This window comes from Lithobates pipiens, unplaced genomic scaffold (assembly GCF_037356315.1).
Source record: "Lithobates pipiens isolate NorthernLeopardFrog02 unplaced genomic scaffold, aLitPip1_a1.2 Scaffold_25, whole genome shotgun sequence".
Taxonomy (NCBI): Eukaryota; Metazoa; Chordata; class Amphibia; order Anura; family Ranidae; genus Lithobates; species Lithobates pipiens.
The window spans coordinates 238,125,766-238,142,844 of NW_027507787.1; the positions used below are offsets into that span (position 1 = coordinate 238,125,766).

Consider the following 17,079-nt stretch of genomic DNA (forward strand, 5'->3'; position numbering starts at 1 on the left):
ATGTCAGATTGACCGCTGCACTGTCTCATTATAAGTCGCTGATCGCTGCCATTAGTAGTATACAAAAAATAAATGTTTATAAATAATATATTTATATATAATATATTAAATTATTTATATAAATAAATATATTTATAGTAGTATACAAAAAAAAATTTAAAATTCCAATATATATTCCATAGACATTAGAGATTTTACATAAACCAATCAATATACGCTTATTGTGATTTTTTATTTTTTTTGTTTAACCAAAAACATGTATAGCAGAATACATTCTGGCCAAAATTTGTGAAGCAATTCGTTATTTTCCATTTTTTTATTGGATATGCTTCATAGAACATTTTTAATTATTTTTTTTTTAAATGTCAGTCTTTTTCCTTTTCTATAATAAAAAAAATGAAAAACCCAGCGGTGATCATATACCACCAAAAGAAAGTTCTATTTGTGTGAGAAAAAAAAAATGATTAAAATTTAATTTGGGTACAGTGTTGCATGACCGTGCAACTACAGTGCAGATAAAGCAGTGTAGTTGCTGAATAGCAAAAAAAAAAAAAAAAAAAAAAAAATGGCCTGGTCATGAAGGGAGGGGTAAAACCTTCCAGAGCTGAAGTGGTTAAACACAAAATATCTCCATTCAAAGCAAGTCTGTGTGCTGGTTCTGAAGAGGTTATTATTTCAGCCTCCTGTCACTCTTCAGGAGTGAAATGGAAATTCCGGCCTCCCTAGAATCGCGCTCCTTATGTACTGAAACCACTTGCCCTCCTGGAGGGTTTACCCCCCTTCATGACCCAGGCCATTTTTTTGCTATTCAGCACTGCGCTACTTTAACTGGTAATTGCGCCGTTGTGCGATGCTGTACATAAATTACATTTATATCAACTTTCTTTTGGTGGTATATGATCACCACTGCGTTTTATTTTTTATTTTTTTGCGACGTAAATGAAAAAAAAAAAGACCAAAAATTTTGAAAAATAAATATTTTTTTTACTTTAACCGCTTAAGGACCGCCTCCTGCACATTTACGTCGGCAGAATGGCAGAGCAGGGCACATCAATGTACAGGAACATTGCTCTTTATGTGCCCAGCCATAGGTGGCGGCGCGCTCGCAACCCAGTCCTGAGCTCCGTGACCGCGGGACCCGATCGCCGCTGGTGTGCCGCGATCGGGTAACAGAGCTGAAGAACGAGGAGAGGTCTGTGTAAACAATCCTCTCCCCGTGCTTCCTACTGAGGCTGTCACCGATCGTCTCTTCCCTGTTATAGGGAAAGACGATCAGTGATGTCACACGCCAAGCCACGCCCCCCCAACAGTAAAAAAAAAAAAACACACGTCATACCTAACCCCTCCCCCTAGTGGTTAAAGTGGAGGTCCACCCTAAAGTGGACCTTCTGCTCATTGGAACCCTCCGGCGCCACAATTGGCACCTGTACAGTACAGGTATCTGCACCCACTTCCGGCGTAGATTCTGCAAAATATACGCCCCTTTCCGCAGAATCTACGCCCCATTTCCGCAGAATCTACGCCCCCTTTCCGCAGAATCTACGCCCCTTTCCGAAAGTCCCCCCGCTGCCTGCTGGGAAACACACGGATCCCAGAGACAGCGGGGACTGTCCTTATTGCGCAGCGCGACTCGCGCATGCGCAGTAGGGAACCGGGAAATGAAGCCGAAAGGCTCCACTTCCTGATTCCCATACCCAAGATGGCGGCGGCAGCACCCGAGAGACGAACGAGAGATCGGCTTCGGGTGCCGACATCGCGGGCGCGCTGGGCGGGTAAGTGTCCTTATTTTAAAAGTCAGCAGCTGCAGTATTTGTAGCTGCTGGCTTTTAAAAAAAAAAAAAACGGCGGAACTCCCGCTTTAAACTGGTGGCCCTCCACTTAGGTCAGGGGGTCTCAAACTGGTGGCCTTCCACTTAGGTCAGGGGGTCTCAAACTGGTGGCCCTCCACTTGGGTCAGGGGATCTCAAACTGGTGGCCTTCCACTTAGGTCAGGGGGTCTCAAACTGGTGGCCCTCCACTTGGGTCAGGGGATCTCAAACTGGTGGCCTTCCACTTGGGTCAGGGGATCTCAAACTGGTGGCCTTCCACTTAGGTCAGGGGATCTCAAACTGGTGGCCCTCCTCTTAGGTCAGGGGGTCTCAAACTGGTGGCCCTCCACTTAGGTCAGGGGGTCTCAAATTGGTGGCCCTCCACTTGGGTCAGGGGATCTCAAACTGGTGGCCTTCCACTTGGGTCAGGGGATCTCAAACTGGTGGCCCTCCACTTGGGTCAGGGGATCTCAAACTGGTGGCCCTCCTCTTAGGTCAGGGGGTCTCAAACTGGTGGCCCTCCTCTTAGGTCAGGGGGTCTCAAACTGGTGGCCCTCCACTTGGGTCAGGGGATCTCAAACTGGTGGCCTTCCACTTGGGTCAGGGGATCTCAAACTGGTGGCCTTCCACTTAGGTCAGGGGGTCTCAAACTGGTGGCCCTCCTCTTAGGTCAGGGGGTCTCAAACTGGTGGCCTTCCACTTAGGTCAGGGGGTCTCAAACTGGTGGCCCTCCTCTTAGGTCAGGGGGTCTCAAACTGGTGGCCTTCCACTTAGGTCAGGGGGTCTCAAACTGGTGGCCCTCCACTTAGGTCAGGGGATCTCAAACTGGTGGCCTTCCACTTAGGTCAGGGGGTCTCAAACTGGTGGCCCTCCACTTAGGTCAGGGGGTCTCAAACTGGTGGCCCTCCGCTTAGGTCAGGGGGTCTCAAACTGGTGGCCCTCCAGCTGTTGCAAAACTACAAGTCCCATCACACCTCTGCCTGTGGGAGTCATGCTTGTAAATGTCAGCCTTGCAATGCCTCATGGGACTTGTAGTTTCGCCACAGCTGGAGTTTTGAGACCCCTGGTCTTCAAGGTTAGCTTAGGTCAGGGGGTCTCAAACTGGTGGCCCTCCACTTAGGTCAGGGGGGTCTCAAACTGGTGGCCCTCCTCTTAGGGGTCAGGGGGGTCTCAAACTGGTGGCCATTGTCTTAGGGGTCAGGGGGGTCTCAAACTGGTGGCCCTCCACTTAGGTCAGGGGGGTCTCAAACTGGTGGCCATCCTCTTAGGGGTCAGGAGGGTCTCAAACTGGTGGCTTTCCACTTAGGTCAGGAAGTCCAAACACAGAACGAACGGGATGTATAAAATATGACGCTAGAAGAACTTTCTGCCCCCCTCGTTCCTCTGTGTCCTGCTGGAGGGTGGGGTGTCTTTATGTAGTATTGGGAATCTCTACATCCACTGACCTGAGAATTGGGACAGGTCTACGGTGGACCAGTCCAGGTTGCTGACGATCTTGAAGCTCTCCTTTAGCGAGTCGATGTTGGAAGGCCAGTCGCTGGGGAGACCTGGATGGATGGATGGATGGATGGAAACGGAGCAAGGTGTGACTTTTATTACAGCCAATACAAGTTCCCCCGATTCCTTACACAGCCCGGATAGGATAGACTCACCCAGAGGCATGCCGGGGGCAGCTGGCCGGGACATCTGCTGGGAGGGTAGGTAAGGCGGCTGCTGGTGCTGGGCTTGATGGTGAGAAGACGAGGGGTTGCTGATGCTGGGGACATTGTGGGGGTGCAGCGAGGAGGACTCCCCCGAATTCTGCTGGTACATGCAGCAGCTGGAGGAAGGTGGTGGTGGCGGCGGTGGTACATCGGTGGGGAGAGGAGAGAGTCCTGAGGATAAAGAGGAGGACGGTCACATGACGGAGAGCAAACATCCATCTCCTACAGCTCCCTAGGTGCTGATCTATGGGGGAACCCGGCCCTAGCTGACCCGGTGTAACCTCCCACTGGCGCCGGCCACTTCTGTTCAAGGGAATTCCCAAATGCGGGGAATGCGCAGAACGGCAATTCTAAACCTATATGGAAAAAACGATAAAACTATGGGGAAGGTCAGTTCCTGCCGAATCATCTCATTCTATGGGTGGACCTATCGGCAAGGGGTGTGAGGGAGGGGCCCTGTGGTATCATGTGAGGTGGGAGGGGATTTGTGTTGGAAGTGGGAATTTGGGAGGCGGCAGGAGGTAAGAATTGTTCTCTGGGGAGAAAATTGGGGGGGGGGGGGGGGGCGGAGCTAAGAGTGGTGATCTGGGGGGGGGGGGGGGTCTGTGTAATGAGGTGGGATAGGAGAAGAGGATTTGTGCTAGGAGAGGGCATTGGGGAGTTTTGTACTAGAAGAGGAGATATGGTGGGGGGGGGGGTGTAATTGTACTAGGGGGAGCATTTTTTTTGGGGGGGGGGGATGGGAGAGCGGGGGAAGAGGATGTGTCCTTGGAGGGGACATTTTAGGGGTAGAGGATTTGTGCTAGAAGGTTTTTTTTAGGGGGGGGGGGGGAAATTTGTCCTGGGAGGAGGGGGCACCATTTCTCCCACTGATAATAATGGGGCACTATTCCTCTCACTGACACCAATGATGGGGCAACTATTCCTCCCACTGACACCAATGATGGGGCACTATTCCTCTCACTGACACCAATGATGGGGCACTATTCCTCTCACTGATACCAATGATGGGGCACTATTCCTCTCACTGACACCAATGATGGGGCACTATTCCTCTCGCTAATACCAATGATGGGACACTATTCCTCCCACTGACACCAATGATTGGCCACTATTCCTCCCACTGACACCAATGATTGGCCACTATTCCTTCCACTGACACCAACAATGGAGCACTATTCCTCCCACTGACACCAATGATTGGCCACTATTCCTCCCACTGACACCAATGATTGGCCACTATTCCTCCCACTGACACCAATGATGGGGCACTATTCCTCCCACTGATACCAATGATGGGGCACTATTCCTCCCACTGACACCAATGATTGGCCACTATTCCTTCCACTGACACCAACAATGGAGCACTATTCCTCCCACTGACACCAATGATTGGCCACTATTCCTCCCACTGACACCAATGATTGGCCACTATTCCTCCCACTGACACCAATGATGGGGCACTATTCCTCCCACTGATACCAATGATGGGGCACTATTCCTCCCACTGACACCAATGATGGGGCACTATTCCTCCCACTGACACCAATGATGGGGCAACTATTCCTCCCACTGACACCAATGATGGGGCACTATTCCTCCCACTGACACCAATGATGGGGCAACTATTCCTCCCACTGACACCAATGATGGGGCACTATTCCTCCCACTGACACCAATGATTGGCCACTATTCCTCCCACTGACACCAATGATTGGCCACTATTCCTCCCACTGACACCAATGATGGGGCACTATTCCTCCCACTGATACCAATGATGGGGCACTATTCCTCCCACTGACACCAATGATGGGGCACTATTCCTCCCACTGACACCAATGATGGGGCAACTATTCCTCCCACTGACACCAATGATGGGGCACTATTCCTCCCACTGACACCAATGATGGGGCAACTATTCCTCCCACTGACACCAATGATGGGGCACTATTCCTCCCACTGACACCAATGATGGGGCAACTATTCCTCCCACTGACACCAATGATGGGGCACTATTCCTCCCATTGACACCAATGATGAGGCACTATTCCTCCCACTGATACCAATGATGGGGCACTATTCCTCCCACTGACACCAATGATGGGGCACTATTCCTCCCATTGACACCAATGATGGGACACTATTCCTCCCACTGATACCAATGATGGGGCACTATTCCTCCCACTGACACCAATGATGGGGCACTATTCCTCTCACTGACACCACTGATGGGGCACTATTCCTCCCACTGATACCAATGATGGGGCACTATTCCTCTCACTGACACCACTGATGGGGCACTACCCCCCTCCCCACTGACACTGATAATGGGGCACTATTCCTCCCACTGATTTCAATGCCGGAGTGTGAAATGAAGCTGAAATGTTCTGTGGGTCGGCTCGGTCCCGGGTAGATTCCAAGGGCTTTGCTGCACTACCTGGCCGGTCACCTTCCTGCACTACCCTCCTCCATTCTCACCCTGTTTACCCTGCAATGTACGGTACAGGCTGCGGAAGGAACAGCTGAGGTCGGGGATTTCCGAGAAGGAGAATTTGTAGCAGTCGTTGTTGTTGTAGGACGGGGCTCTGGAGTCTGGCGGCATGTGAGCCGGGGCAGCCTATGGGGGGAGAAAAGAGAAAACGGGGTCATTCAGTAATAGAAAAATACATTGCACCTTCAGTGGTGGGACACAATGATCTTCTCACCTCAACGCCTTCATCTACCAATGTAAGCTTATAAAAAGTCCTGGTATTTAACCCCTTCAATACCGGCCACTTTCACCTCCTTCCTGCCCAGGCCAGTTTCCAGCTTTCTGTCCCTTAACCACTTGCCGACCAGCGCACGCCGATGTACGTCGACAGAATGGCACGGGCAGGCAAATGGGCGTACATGTACGTCCCTTTAAATTTGCCGCCCTGCCATCGGGAGCGCGCCGGCGGCGGCGCGCTCCCGCGCTGGTCGGGACCCCCGTGAGTCCGGTCGCGGGACCCGCGGACTCGATCGCCGCAGGCATCCCCGCGATCGTCTCACGGGACGGCCGAATGGAGAAGTGCTGTTGTAAACAACATTTCTCTATTCTGCCTAGCAACTAGTGACGCTGATCTCTGCTCCATGTGATTGGAGCAGAGATCAGTGTTCACTAAATGAAAGCCCAACCCCCCCCCCCCCACAGTTAGTAACACACCCCTAGGAACACTTAACCCCTACACTGCCACCCACTGGTTAACCCTTTCACTGCCAGTGTCATTTACACAGGAATCACTGCATTTATATAGCACTGATTGCTGTATAAATGACAATGGTCCCAAAAATGTGTCAAAAATGTCCGATGTGTCCGCCGCAATGTCGCAGTCACAATAAAAATCGCTGATCGCCGCCATTACTAGTAAAAAAAAAAATAATAAAAAATTATTAATAAAAATGCTATAAAACTATCCCTATTTTGTAAACGCTATAACTTTTGCGCAAACCAATCAATAATCGCTTATTGCTATTTTTTTTAACAAAAATACGTAGAATAGGTATCGGCCTAAACTGAGGGAAAAAAATGTTGTTTTATATATTTTTGGGGGATATTTATTATAACAAAAAGTAAAAAATAATGCGTTTTTTTCAAAATTGTCGCTCTATTTTTGGTTATAGCGCAAAAAATAAAAACTGCAGGGGTGATCAAATACCACCAAAAGAAAGCTCTATTTGTGGGAAATAAAGGACGTCAATTTTGTTTGGGAGCCACGTCGCACGACTGCACAATTGTCAGTTAAAACAACGCAGTGCCGAATCGCAAAAAGTGGTCTGGTCTTTGACCAGCAAAATGGTCCGGTCTGTAAGTGGTTAATCTATCCATCTTTAGACGATCCCTGAAAACCCTTCTCTTCAAAGAAGCCTATCCTGCTTCTAACTAACACTGTTTTACTTCCTCCATCAGCTCATCCCCCCCCCACCCCCCCCCCCCCCAACAGCTACCCTGTTTCCCCTAAAATAAGACCTAGCATGAGTGTCGGTGATGGCTGCAATATAAGCCCTACCCCCCAAATAAACCCCATCCTCTTTCCCCAAAAATAAGCCCTACCCTGAGAATAAGACATAGAAGGACTTTAACTAGGGCTTATTTGGGGGGGGGGGTAGGGCTTATATTGCAGCCATCGTCGACAATCACGCTAGGTCTTATTTTAGGGGAAACAGGGGTATTACCTTTTGTATCAATTGCCCCTTCCTTTTTAGATTGTAAGCTCTAACGAGCCGGGCCCTCAGATTCTTCTTGTACTAAATTGTAATGTAACTGTACTGTCTGCCCTCAGGTTGTAAAGCGCTGAGCAAACTGTTGGCGCTATATAAAACCTGTATTATAATAATAATAATAATAATAATAATAACTAAGTGGCTTGGGGAACAAAACATGGAAATTTTGGGTCCATGGCCAGGAAGCCCCCCCAAATTTCGTTAATTCCAAAATTTCTGAATTTCCAAAATTTCGGAAATGGGAAAATTTTGAATTTCCGAAATTCGAAAATTTTGGAAATCCGAAAAGAATGAAAAGCTGAAAATTCAAAAAAGAACGAAAATTCGAAAACTTGAAAACCTGAAATAATAACTATTAAATTCTAGGTATTGGAATATCTGAAATAATAACTAATAATAACTAAATATTAAATTATAGGTATTGAAATTTCCTTTCGGATTTGGCTGTTAATGAATGTAACGAATATGAATTTATCCGAAGTTACGAATTATCCGAATTAACGAATGCCGTATCTAAACTAATGGAACTTAATGAATTAATAATAATAAATAACAACAACAATAAAAATGTTTTATTATTATTAATTTGTTCCGTTCCATTCGTTTAGATGCGCCATTCGTTATTTCAGATATTTTCGTAACTTCGGATAAATTCGTATTCGTTACGTTCATTAACAGCCAAATCCGAAAGGAAATTTCAATATCTAGAATTTAATAGTTATTATTAGTTATTATTTCATATATTCCAATACCTAGAATTTAATAATTATTATTAGTTATTATTTCAGATATTCCAATACCTATTATTTTAATTATAGGTATTAGAATTTCCTTTCAGATTTGGCTGTTAGTGAATATAACAAATACAAATTTATCTGAATTTACGAATTAATCCGAATAAACTAATGCCGCATCTAAACTAATGGAACTTAATGAATTAATAATAATAAATAACAACAATAATAAAAATGTTTTATTATTAATTCGTTCCATTCTATTCGTTTAGATGCGCCATTCGTTATTTCAGATATTTTCGTAACTTCGGATAAATTTGTATTCGTTACGTTCATTAACAGCCAAATCCGAAAGGAAATTTCAATACCTATAATTTAATAGTTAGTTATTTTTAGTTATTATTTCAGATATTCCAATACCTAGAATTTAATAGTTATTATTTCATCTGAAATAATAACTAAAAATAACTAACTATTAAATTATAGGTATTGAAATTTCCTTTCGGATTTGGCTGTTAATGAACGTAACGAATACGAATTTATCCGAAGTTACGAAAATATCTGAAATAACGAATGGCGCATTTAAACGAATGGAACGGAACAAATTAATAATAAATAATAATAAAACATTTTTATTATTGTTGTTATTTATTATTAATTCATTAAGTTCCATTAGTTTACATGCGGCATTCGTTAATTTGGATAATTCGTAAATTCAGATAAATTTGTATTTGTTATATTCACTAACAGCCAAATCTGAAAGGAAATTCTAATACCTATAATTAAAATAATAGGTATTGGAATATCTGAAATAATAACTAATAATAACTATTAAATTCTAGGTATTGGAATTTTCCTTTTCAAATTTGGCTGTTGGTGAACGCAACAAATACGAATTCATCCGAAGTTACGAACTATCCGAAATAACGAATGGCGCATCTAAACGAATGGAACAGAACAAATTAATAATAAATAATAATAAAACATTTTTATTATTGTTGTTATTTATTATTACTAATTCATTAAGTTCCATTAGTTTAGATACGGCATTCGTTAATTCGGATTAATTCGTAAATTCAGATAAATTTGTATTCGTTATATTCACCAACAGCCAAATCTGAAAGGAAATTCTAATACCTATAATTAAAATAATAGGTATTGGAATATCTGAAATAATAACTAATAATAACTATTAAATTCTAGGTATTGGAATTTTCCTTTTCAAATTTGGCTGTTGGTGAACGCAACGAATACGAATTCATCCGAAGTTACGAACTATCCGAAATAACGAATGCCGCATCTAGACGAATGGAACGTAATGATCTAATAATAATAATAAATAACAATAATAATAAAACCTTTTATTATTATTACTATTATTTACTATTATGTTCCAGTCCATTTGTTTAGCTGCGGCATTCGTTATTTCCGCTAATTTGTAACTTTAGATAAATTTGTATTTGTTCACAAACAGACACATTTTGAAAGGAAATTCCAATACCTATAAATTTAATAGTTCGTTATTATTAGTTAGTTATTTAGAATTTTACTGATTTCCATTATATTTTTCATATTTTTGAAGTTTCGGATTTTCGAATTTTTCAATTTTCGACTTTTCAAATTCTGACTGACTAAATGCCACTGACATCACGTGCGACACTAAGACCTGGCACACACCTTTGGGTGATTTTTACAGAAAACGCACTACAGTTCATTCTTTTTTTTTTTTTTTTTTTTAGCTGCTGCAATTTTGGAAAGGGTTCGGGATTTTTTTTTTTGAATGCAAGATTTTTTTTTATTTTTTTTATGCTTTTTGCTTCAATAGGCTTCATTAGGCGTTTTTCAGGAGCTACAGTGCTAAAAATAGCGCCTGTATAGCGCCTGAAAAAAATCTGGCCCCTTTCACTCCAGTGTGAAAGTCGGAGGGCGGTGCGCTGGCGGGACGGTGAAAAAAGTCCTGCTAGCCGCATCTTTGGAGCGGTGAATACACTTTTGAAATCAATGGGGCAGCGCGGTTATACCGCTGGCAAAGCGCCGCTGCAGTGGCACTTTTTGCGGGCGGTTTTAACCCTTTTTCGACCGCTAGCGGGGGTTAAAACCGCCCCCCCCCCCCCGCTAGCGGGCCGAATACCGCTGCTAAAATGACGGTAAAACGGCGCCGCTTTACCGCCGATGCCGCTCCCGCCCCAGTGTGAAAGGGGCCTTAGAGAAGCTGCAGAAAAGCATGTAGTGTGTATTTGTTGTGATTTTGCCATAATTTGCATGTTTCTTTTTTTAATCTGCCACAAACAAATTGGCCAAAAAAAAAAAAAAAAAAGCATAAAGAAAATACAAACTCATGGCAAAAATCACGGCAAATCGCATGTGCAAAAAAAATGCAAAAACACGCAGAGAAAAGGCACTGCAGAAACTATCAAAAGCAACCTGCATAGGTGTGAACTGAGCCTAATACAGTGATAATACTATGCACTAGGGATGCACTGAAATTTCGGCCGAGGAAACATATTGGCCAAAAATGCCCCTTTTTGGCAATTTGGCGAAAGAGAAAAACGGCCAATAATGGGGCTGAAAATGGGGCTGAAAATGGGGCGGGGCCCTGATTTAAAGCACCTGTGCAAGATAAAAGGAAAACCTGCAAACATGGCCTGTTGGGGGTGCTTGAGGACGGGGTTGAGAACCTCTGACCCATACGCATATTTACATCCAGAAACGTAACGAACGTTCCTCCACCTTCTGATTTCCTCTGAATGAAGACGTTCACTCACCTGGCTGTAGCTGGGGAGGGGGGAATTGTTCTCCATATGGTGTCCTTGGGCATTCTCCGTGGTTACGGACACATCGCTGGTGGTACTCAGGGGGCTCTTATTGACTTCCTGTTCGGTGGAATCCTGGGAGAGCTGCAAGTGACACCCAGAGATCCACATTACAACACAGATTGCTATGACCACCCATGCTACACAACGAAGGAGAGCAATACGGTGACTACCCCCATCTGATTATCCCCTTGCCGATCGCAATACATACTGTTAAAACGGTTTAACCGGACTATGGATGAAGATGTCATCATAACCCCCGTGATTTATTCTTCAGTCGGTGACTGGCTCTCTCACGAAAGCAAGAGAAGCGACCCCTCTTAACGTTTTTACTAGAGCGCCCAAGAAACAACCCAACAGGTCACACAGTTGGCCATAAAGGTTACCAGAGAACAGATCATCTCTGATAGCCTCTATGGCCTTGGAGGAACGGAGCGACGCCTACCCAACAGGTCACACAGTTAGCCATAAAAGTTACCAGAGAACAGATCATCTCTGATAGCCTCTATGGCCTTGGAGGAACGGAGCGACGCCTACCCAACAGGTCACACAGTTGGCCATAAAAGTTACCAGAGAACAGATCATCTCTGATAGCCTCTATGGCCTTGGAGGAACGGAGCGACGCCTACCCAACAGGTCACACAGTTGGCCATAAAGGTTACCAGAGAACAGATCATCTCTGATAGCCTCTATGGCCTTGGAGGAACGGAGCAACGCCTACCCAACAGGTCACACAGTTGGCCATAAAGGTTACCAGAGAACAGATCATCTCTGATAGCCTCTATGGCCTTGGAGGAACGGAGCGATATCTACCCAACAGGTCACACAGTTGGCCATAAAGGTTACCAGAGACCAGATCATCTCTGATAGCCTCTATGGCCTTGGAGGAACGGAGCGACGCCTACCCAACAGGTCACACAGCTGGCCATAGAGGTTACCAGAGACCAGATCATCTCTGATAGCCTCTATGGCCTTGGAGGAACGGAGCGATATCTACCCAACAGGTCACACAGTTGGCCATAAAGGTTACCAGAGACCAGATCATCTCTGATAGCCTCTATGGCCTTGGAGGAACGGAGCGACGCCTACCCAACAGGTCACACAGCTGGCCATAGAGGTTACCAGAGACCAGATCATCTCTGATAGCCTCTATGGCCTTGGAGGAACGGAGCGATATCTACCCAACAGGTCACACAGTTGGCCATAAAGGTTACCAGAGACCAGATCATCTCTGATAGCCTCTATGGCCTTGGAGGAATGGAGCGACGCCTACCCAACCGGTCACACAGCTGGCCATAGAGGTTACCAGAGACCAGATCATCTCTTATCGCCTCTATGGCATTGGAGGAACGGAGCAACACCTACCCAACAGGTCACACAGCTGGCCATAGAGGTTACCAGAGAACAGATCATCTCTGATAGCCTCTATGGCCTTGGAGGAACGGAGCGACACCTACCCAACCGGTCACACAGCTGGCCATAGAGGTTACCAGAGAACAGATCATCTCTGATAGCCTCTATGGCCTTTGAGGAACGGAGCGACACCTAGAGGTCATTTCCGATCCAGCAGTGACACCTGTGGTCGGGACCTATCTCTGGCTACTATACTCCCAAAATGAAACTGGTAAACAAAGAGTGCCAGAAAAGGCCGGGTCTTCGGGTGGCCTGGCGGTCTCTGAGCTCATTACTTTCTCATTTAGGGTTCTTTCACACACGGTGGAGTACGATGCCCTCTGAAGAGCAAGCCGTGTTCAGATCACTTTTCAAAGGAGCGGTGATGAGGCATTATAGAACCTCCTCATCACCCGATTTAACCCTGTAATGCTGTATTACCACGCCGCAATTGCATGCATTGCGCAAAGTCGTGGTGCGGCCCCTCCATTGAATTCAATGGGCAAGTTTGACAGGTGGCACCACCCGTCAAAGTCTGCACCCCACGTTAAAAAAAAACTGCCTTGACTGAAAAGCACACCATCATCGTCCATTGCATGTGTATAGCCACATCCAGCTCTATTCTCCCAGTTATAGTGTGCTGCTGGGGAGTGCTATTTTTACTTCCCCCCCCCCCAACCGTCTATCTGAAAAAGATCTTAGGGCTTGTTGTCAGTTGTGCCACCCCCTCTGAAAAGTGATCTGCAGTGAATTCCACTAAGGGGTTTTCCTGCTTCCCCAGCACTACTCCTGTACTCTGCTCCCCTTCCTTCTGAAGGACCCTCACTTTGTCGGGGAGCCGCCTGGCTTCATAGAAAGGGTCAAAATGGATAGTAAATCTTGCAGGAATTAGTGTCCTAGGCACAGGGCTTCCCCAAAATGGCTGCCAGGAGCCCACTGCTGAAGACAAGTCAGTTCTCTATAAGGTTCCATCTAGTGCTCAGAGGACAGCAGCTCCATTCTCTGAACACCACCAAGTCCCGGGACACGGTGGTGGACCTCTTGTGGTGGACCTCTTGTGGTGGACCTCTTGTGGTGGACCTCTTGTTCCTCGACACCCCTGTTACAAGATTTTGCAACGTTTGATAAAATTTGGGTCCCTTTGCTGGCTGTGGAATGTTCCAGATACAAGTATGGAGCCCAGCGGACATCTCTGCTGGCTTCAGAGCAGAGGTGGAAACGTCTGCTTCTGGTGCTCCTAGACCAGTGATGGCGAACCTCGGCACCCCAGATATTTTGGAACTACATTTCCCATGATGCTCCTGGCACTCTGCAGTGTAGTTGAGCATCATGGGAAATGTAGTTCCAAAACATCTGGGGGGCGTCGAGGTTCACCATCACTGTCCTAGATGATAAACTCTGCGAAACGCGTTGACCGCAACACAGCGACCATTGTGAACCCCAAGTTGGGTATTTCCAAATTGGTTGTGGACTGTGACCTCAAAAAAATTCAAGAAGGTAATAATGGTGTTCAATATGTTCTCATTGTTTCTAATATTTGTATCAATAAAATGTAATGGTGTCTTCGAAATGTTTGTTTTACTATTGGAGGCAATACAGAGCCTTGAAAAAGTATTCATACCCCTTGAAACTTTCTACATGTTGTCATGTTACAACCAAAAACGTAAAATGTATTTTATTGGGATTTTATGTGATGGACCAACACAAAGTGTCACATAATTGTGAAGTGGAAGTAAAATGATAAATGGTTTTCAAACTTTTTACAAATAAATATCTGAAAAGTGTGGGGGGGAGGGGCATTTGTATTCAGCCCCCTTTACTCCGATACCCCTAACTAAAATCTATTGGAACCAATCGCCTTCAGAAGTCACCTAATTAGTAAATAGAGTCCACCTGTGTGTCATTTCATCTCAGTATAAATACAGCTGTTCTGTGAAGTCCTCAGAGGTTTGTTAGAGAACCTTAGTGAACAAACAGCATCATGAAGGCCAAGGAACACACCAGACAGGTCGGGGATAAAGTTGTGGAGAAGTATAAAGCAGCGTTGGGTTATAATAAAATCTCCCAAGCTTTGAACATCTCACGGAGCTCTGTTCAATCCATCGTCGGAAAATGGAAAGAGTATGGGCACAACTGCAAACCTACCAAGACATGGCCGCCCACCTAAACTGACCGGGCCGGGCATGGAGAGCATTCATCAGAGAAGAGCCAAGAGGTCCATGGTAACTCTGGAGGAGCTGCAGAGATCCACAGCTCAGGGGGGAGAATCTGTCCACAGGACAACTATTAGTCGTCTCTCCACAAATCTGCCCTTTATGGAAGAGTGACAAGAAGAAAGACATTGGAGAAAGAAAGTCATAAGAAGTCCTGTTTGTAGTTTGTGAGAAGCCATGTGGGGGAGGGGGCAGCAAACATGTGGAAGAAGGTGATCTGGTCAGAGGAGACCAAAATTCTACTTTATGGCCTAAAAGCAAAACGCTATGTGTGGGGGAAACTAACACCGCCCATCCCCCTGAACACACCATCCCCACCGTGAGACATGGTGGTGGCAGCATCATGTGGTGGGGATGGTTTTCTTCAGCAGGGACAGGGAAGCTGGTCAGAGTTGATGGGAAGATGGATGGAGACAAATACAGGACAATCTTAGAAGAAGACCTGTTAGAGTCGGCAGAAGACTTGAGACCGGGGCGGAGGTTCCCCTTCCAGCAGGACAACGACCCGAAACATCCAGCCAGAGCTACAATGGAATGATTTACATCAAAGCATATTCATGTGTTAGAATGGCCCAGTCACAGTCCAGACCTAAATCCCATTGAGAATCTGTAGCAAGACTTGAAAATCGCTGATCACAGACGCTCTCCATCCAATCTGACAGAGCTTGAGATATTTTACAAAGAAGAAGAATGGGCAGAAATGTCCTCTCTAGATGTGTAAAACTGGTAGAGACACCCCCAAAAAGACTTGTAGAGAAAGGGGGTTCTACAAAGTATTGACTCCGGGGGGCGCCATACAAAATGCCCCTCCCCCCCACACTTTTCACATCTTTATTTGTATCATTTATCATTTTCCTTCTAATTCACAATTATGTGTCACTTTGTGTTGGTCCATCACATAAAATCCCAATAAAATACATTTAAGTTTTTGGATGTAACCTGACAAGATGTGGGGAATTTCAAGGGCCCTGAGGCGATTCAGTTCGTATAGGTAGCGCTATACAAGTCATTCATTCATGGGGTATGAATACTTTTTCCCGGCACTGTATGTGAAGTCCCACTTTTATGCTCCTTAGGATTTTCTGAATAGATTATAAACCCCATACTTATTACTTTTGGTAATGTTCTGCATGGGTGGAGCTGAAGTGACGGGGTGTGACACAGCTGCTGTTACCTCATCATCGGGGTGTGGCCTCTTCCTCCGGGGCAGGGCTACGTCTTCTTTTGGGCAGCTGTCAATCATCCAATAGGATCCCTGGAGGGGAACAGAGCAAAGTTTGCATCAGTCAGACCTTCACCATTCTTTTCTCCAATGTACTTCCTGTTTGTGAATCCGGATTTCCCGTATAAACCTCATGAAAGGTTGCTGGAGGGTATCGGACACGCGCAGAGCGTAGAAACGGTTTTCGGATTGTTTCATCAAGTTACTAATTTTGTTTCCTTTTATTTGTAACAAAATTTGTTTAGTTTTATTTGTTCGTTTTTTTTTTTGACTGGATTAAAAAGTATCCAATGGATTTACAATATTCAAATCGAAAATTATCAAAGCGCAGTCTTCGAAGGAAATCAGAAATTCATATTTCAAATTTGTTTTGGATTTTGTTTTCGAATTCGATTCAAATTTCGGACAAAATTTAGTTTCAATATTTCGGATTCGTTTTAAATTCGTTACTATTGTAGTTCAGATAACGAAAGAATCATCACGCTTTCCTCCACTGACCTCTGGACTTTCAACCCCCCCATGAGTCTCACCCCCACCATGAGTTTTACCTCCCCCCCATGAATCTCACCGCTCCCATGAGTCTAAACCCCCCCCCTTTATTCTCACTCCCCCCCAATGAGTCTCACTCCCCCCATAAGTCTCACTCCCCCCATGAGTCTTAACCCCCCCCATGAGTATCATTCCCCCTGATGAGTCTCACTCCCCCATGAGTTTTACCCTCCCCCATGAATCTCACCACCCCCATGAGTCTTAATCCCCCCGCTTTAGTCTCACTTCCCCCATGAGTCTCACTTCCCCCATGAGTCTCACCTGCCCCATGAGTCTTACCCCCCCAAGAGTTTCACCACCCCCATAAGTCTTACCCCCAATGAGTCTCACCACCCCCCCCACCATGAGTTTCACCCCCTCATGAGCCTCACTACCCCCCCATGAGTCTTACCTCCCATACGAG

The 17,079-nt window shown here is 45.5% G+C and overlaps 1 protein-coding gene across 4 annotated transcripts in view; it reads right to left on the reverse strand.

Annotated features, from left to right (window-relative positions):
• FOXJ2 (forkhead box J2) overlaps positions 1-17,079 on the reverse strand; it is a 54,730-nt gene that overhangs the window by 13,905 nt on the left and 23,746 nt on the right. For 2 of the 4 annotated variants that reach the window (XM_077455702.1, XM_077455700.1), the window contains exons 4-8: positions 16,080-16,160; positions 11,253-11,384; positions 5,999-6,128; positions 3,461-3,682; positions 3,254-3,355 (exon numbers count right to left, since the gene is read on the reverse strand). In XM_077455702.1, the coding sequence (XP_077311828.1) occupies positions 3,254-3,355; positions 3,461-3,682; positions 5,999-6,128; positions 11,253-11,384; positions 16,080-16,160 (667 nt within the window). Of the gene's footprint in view, positions 1-3,253; positions 3,356-3,460; positions 3,683-5,989; positions 6,129-11,252; positions 11,385-16,079; positions 16,161-17,079 lie in introns of all 4 variants that reach the window. The other 2 variants (XM_077455701.1, XM_077455699.1) reach the window with 1 other exon arrangement.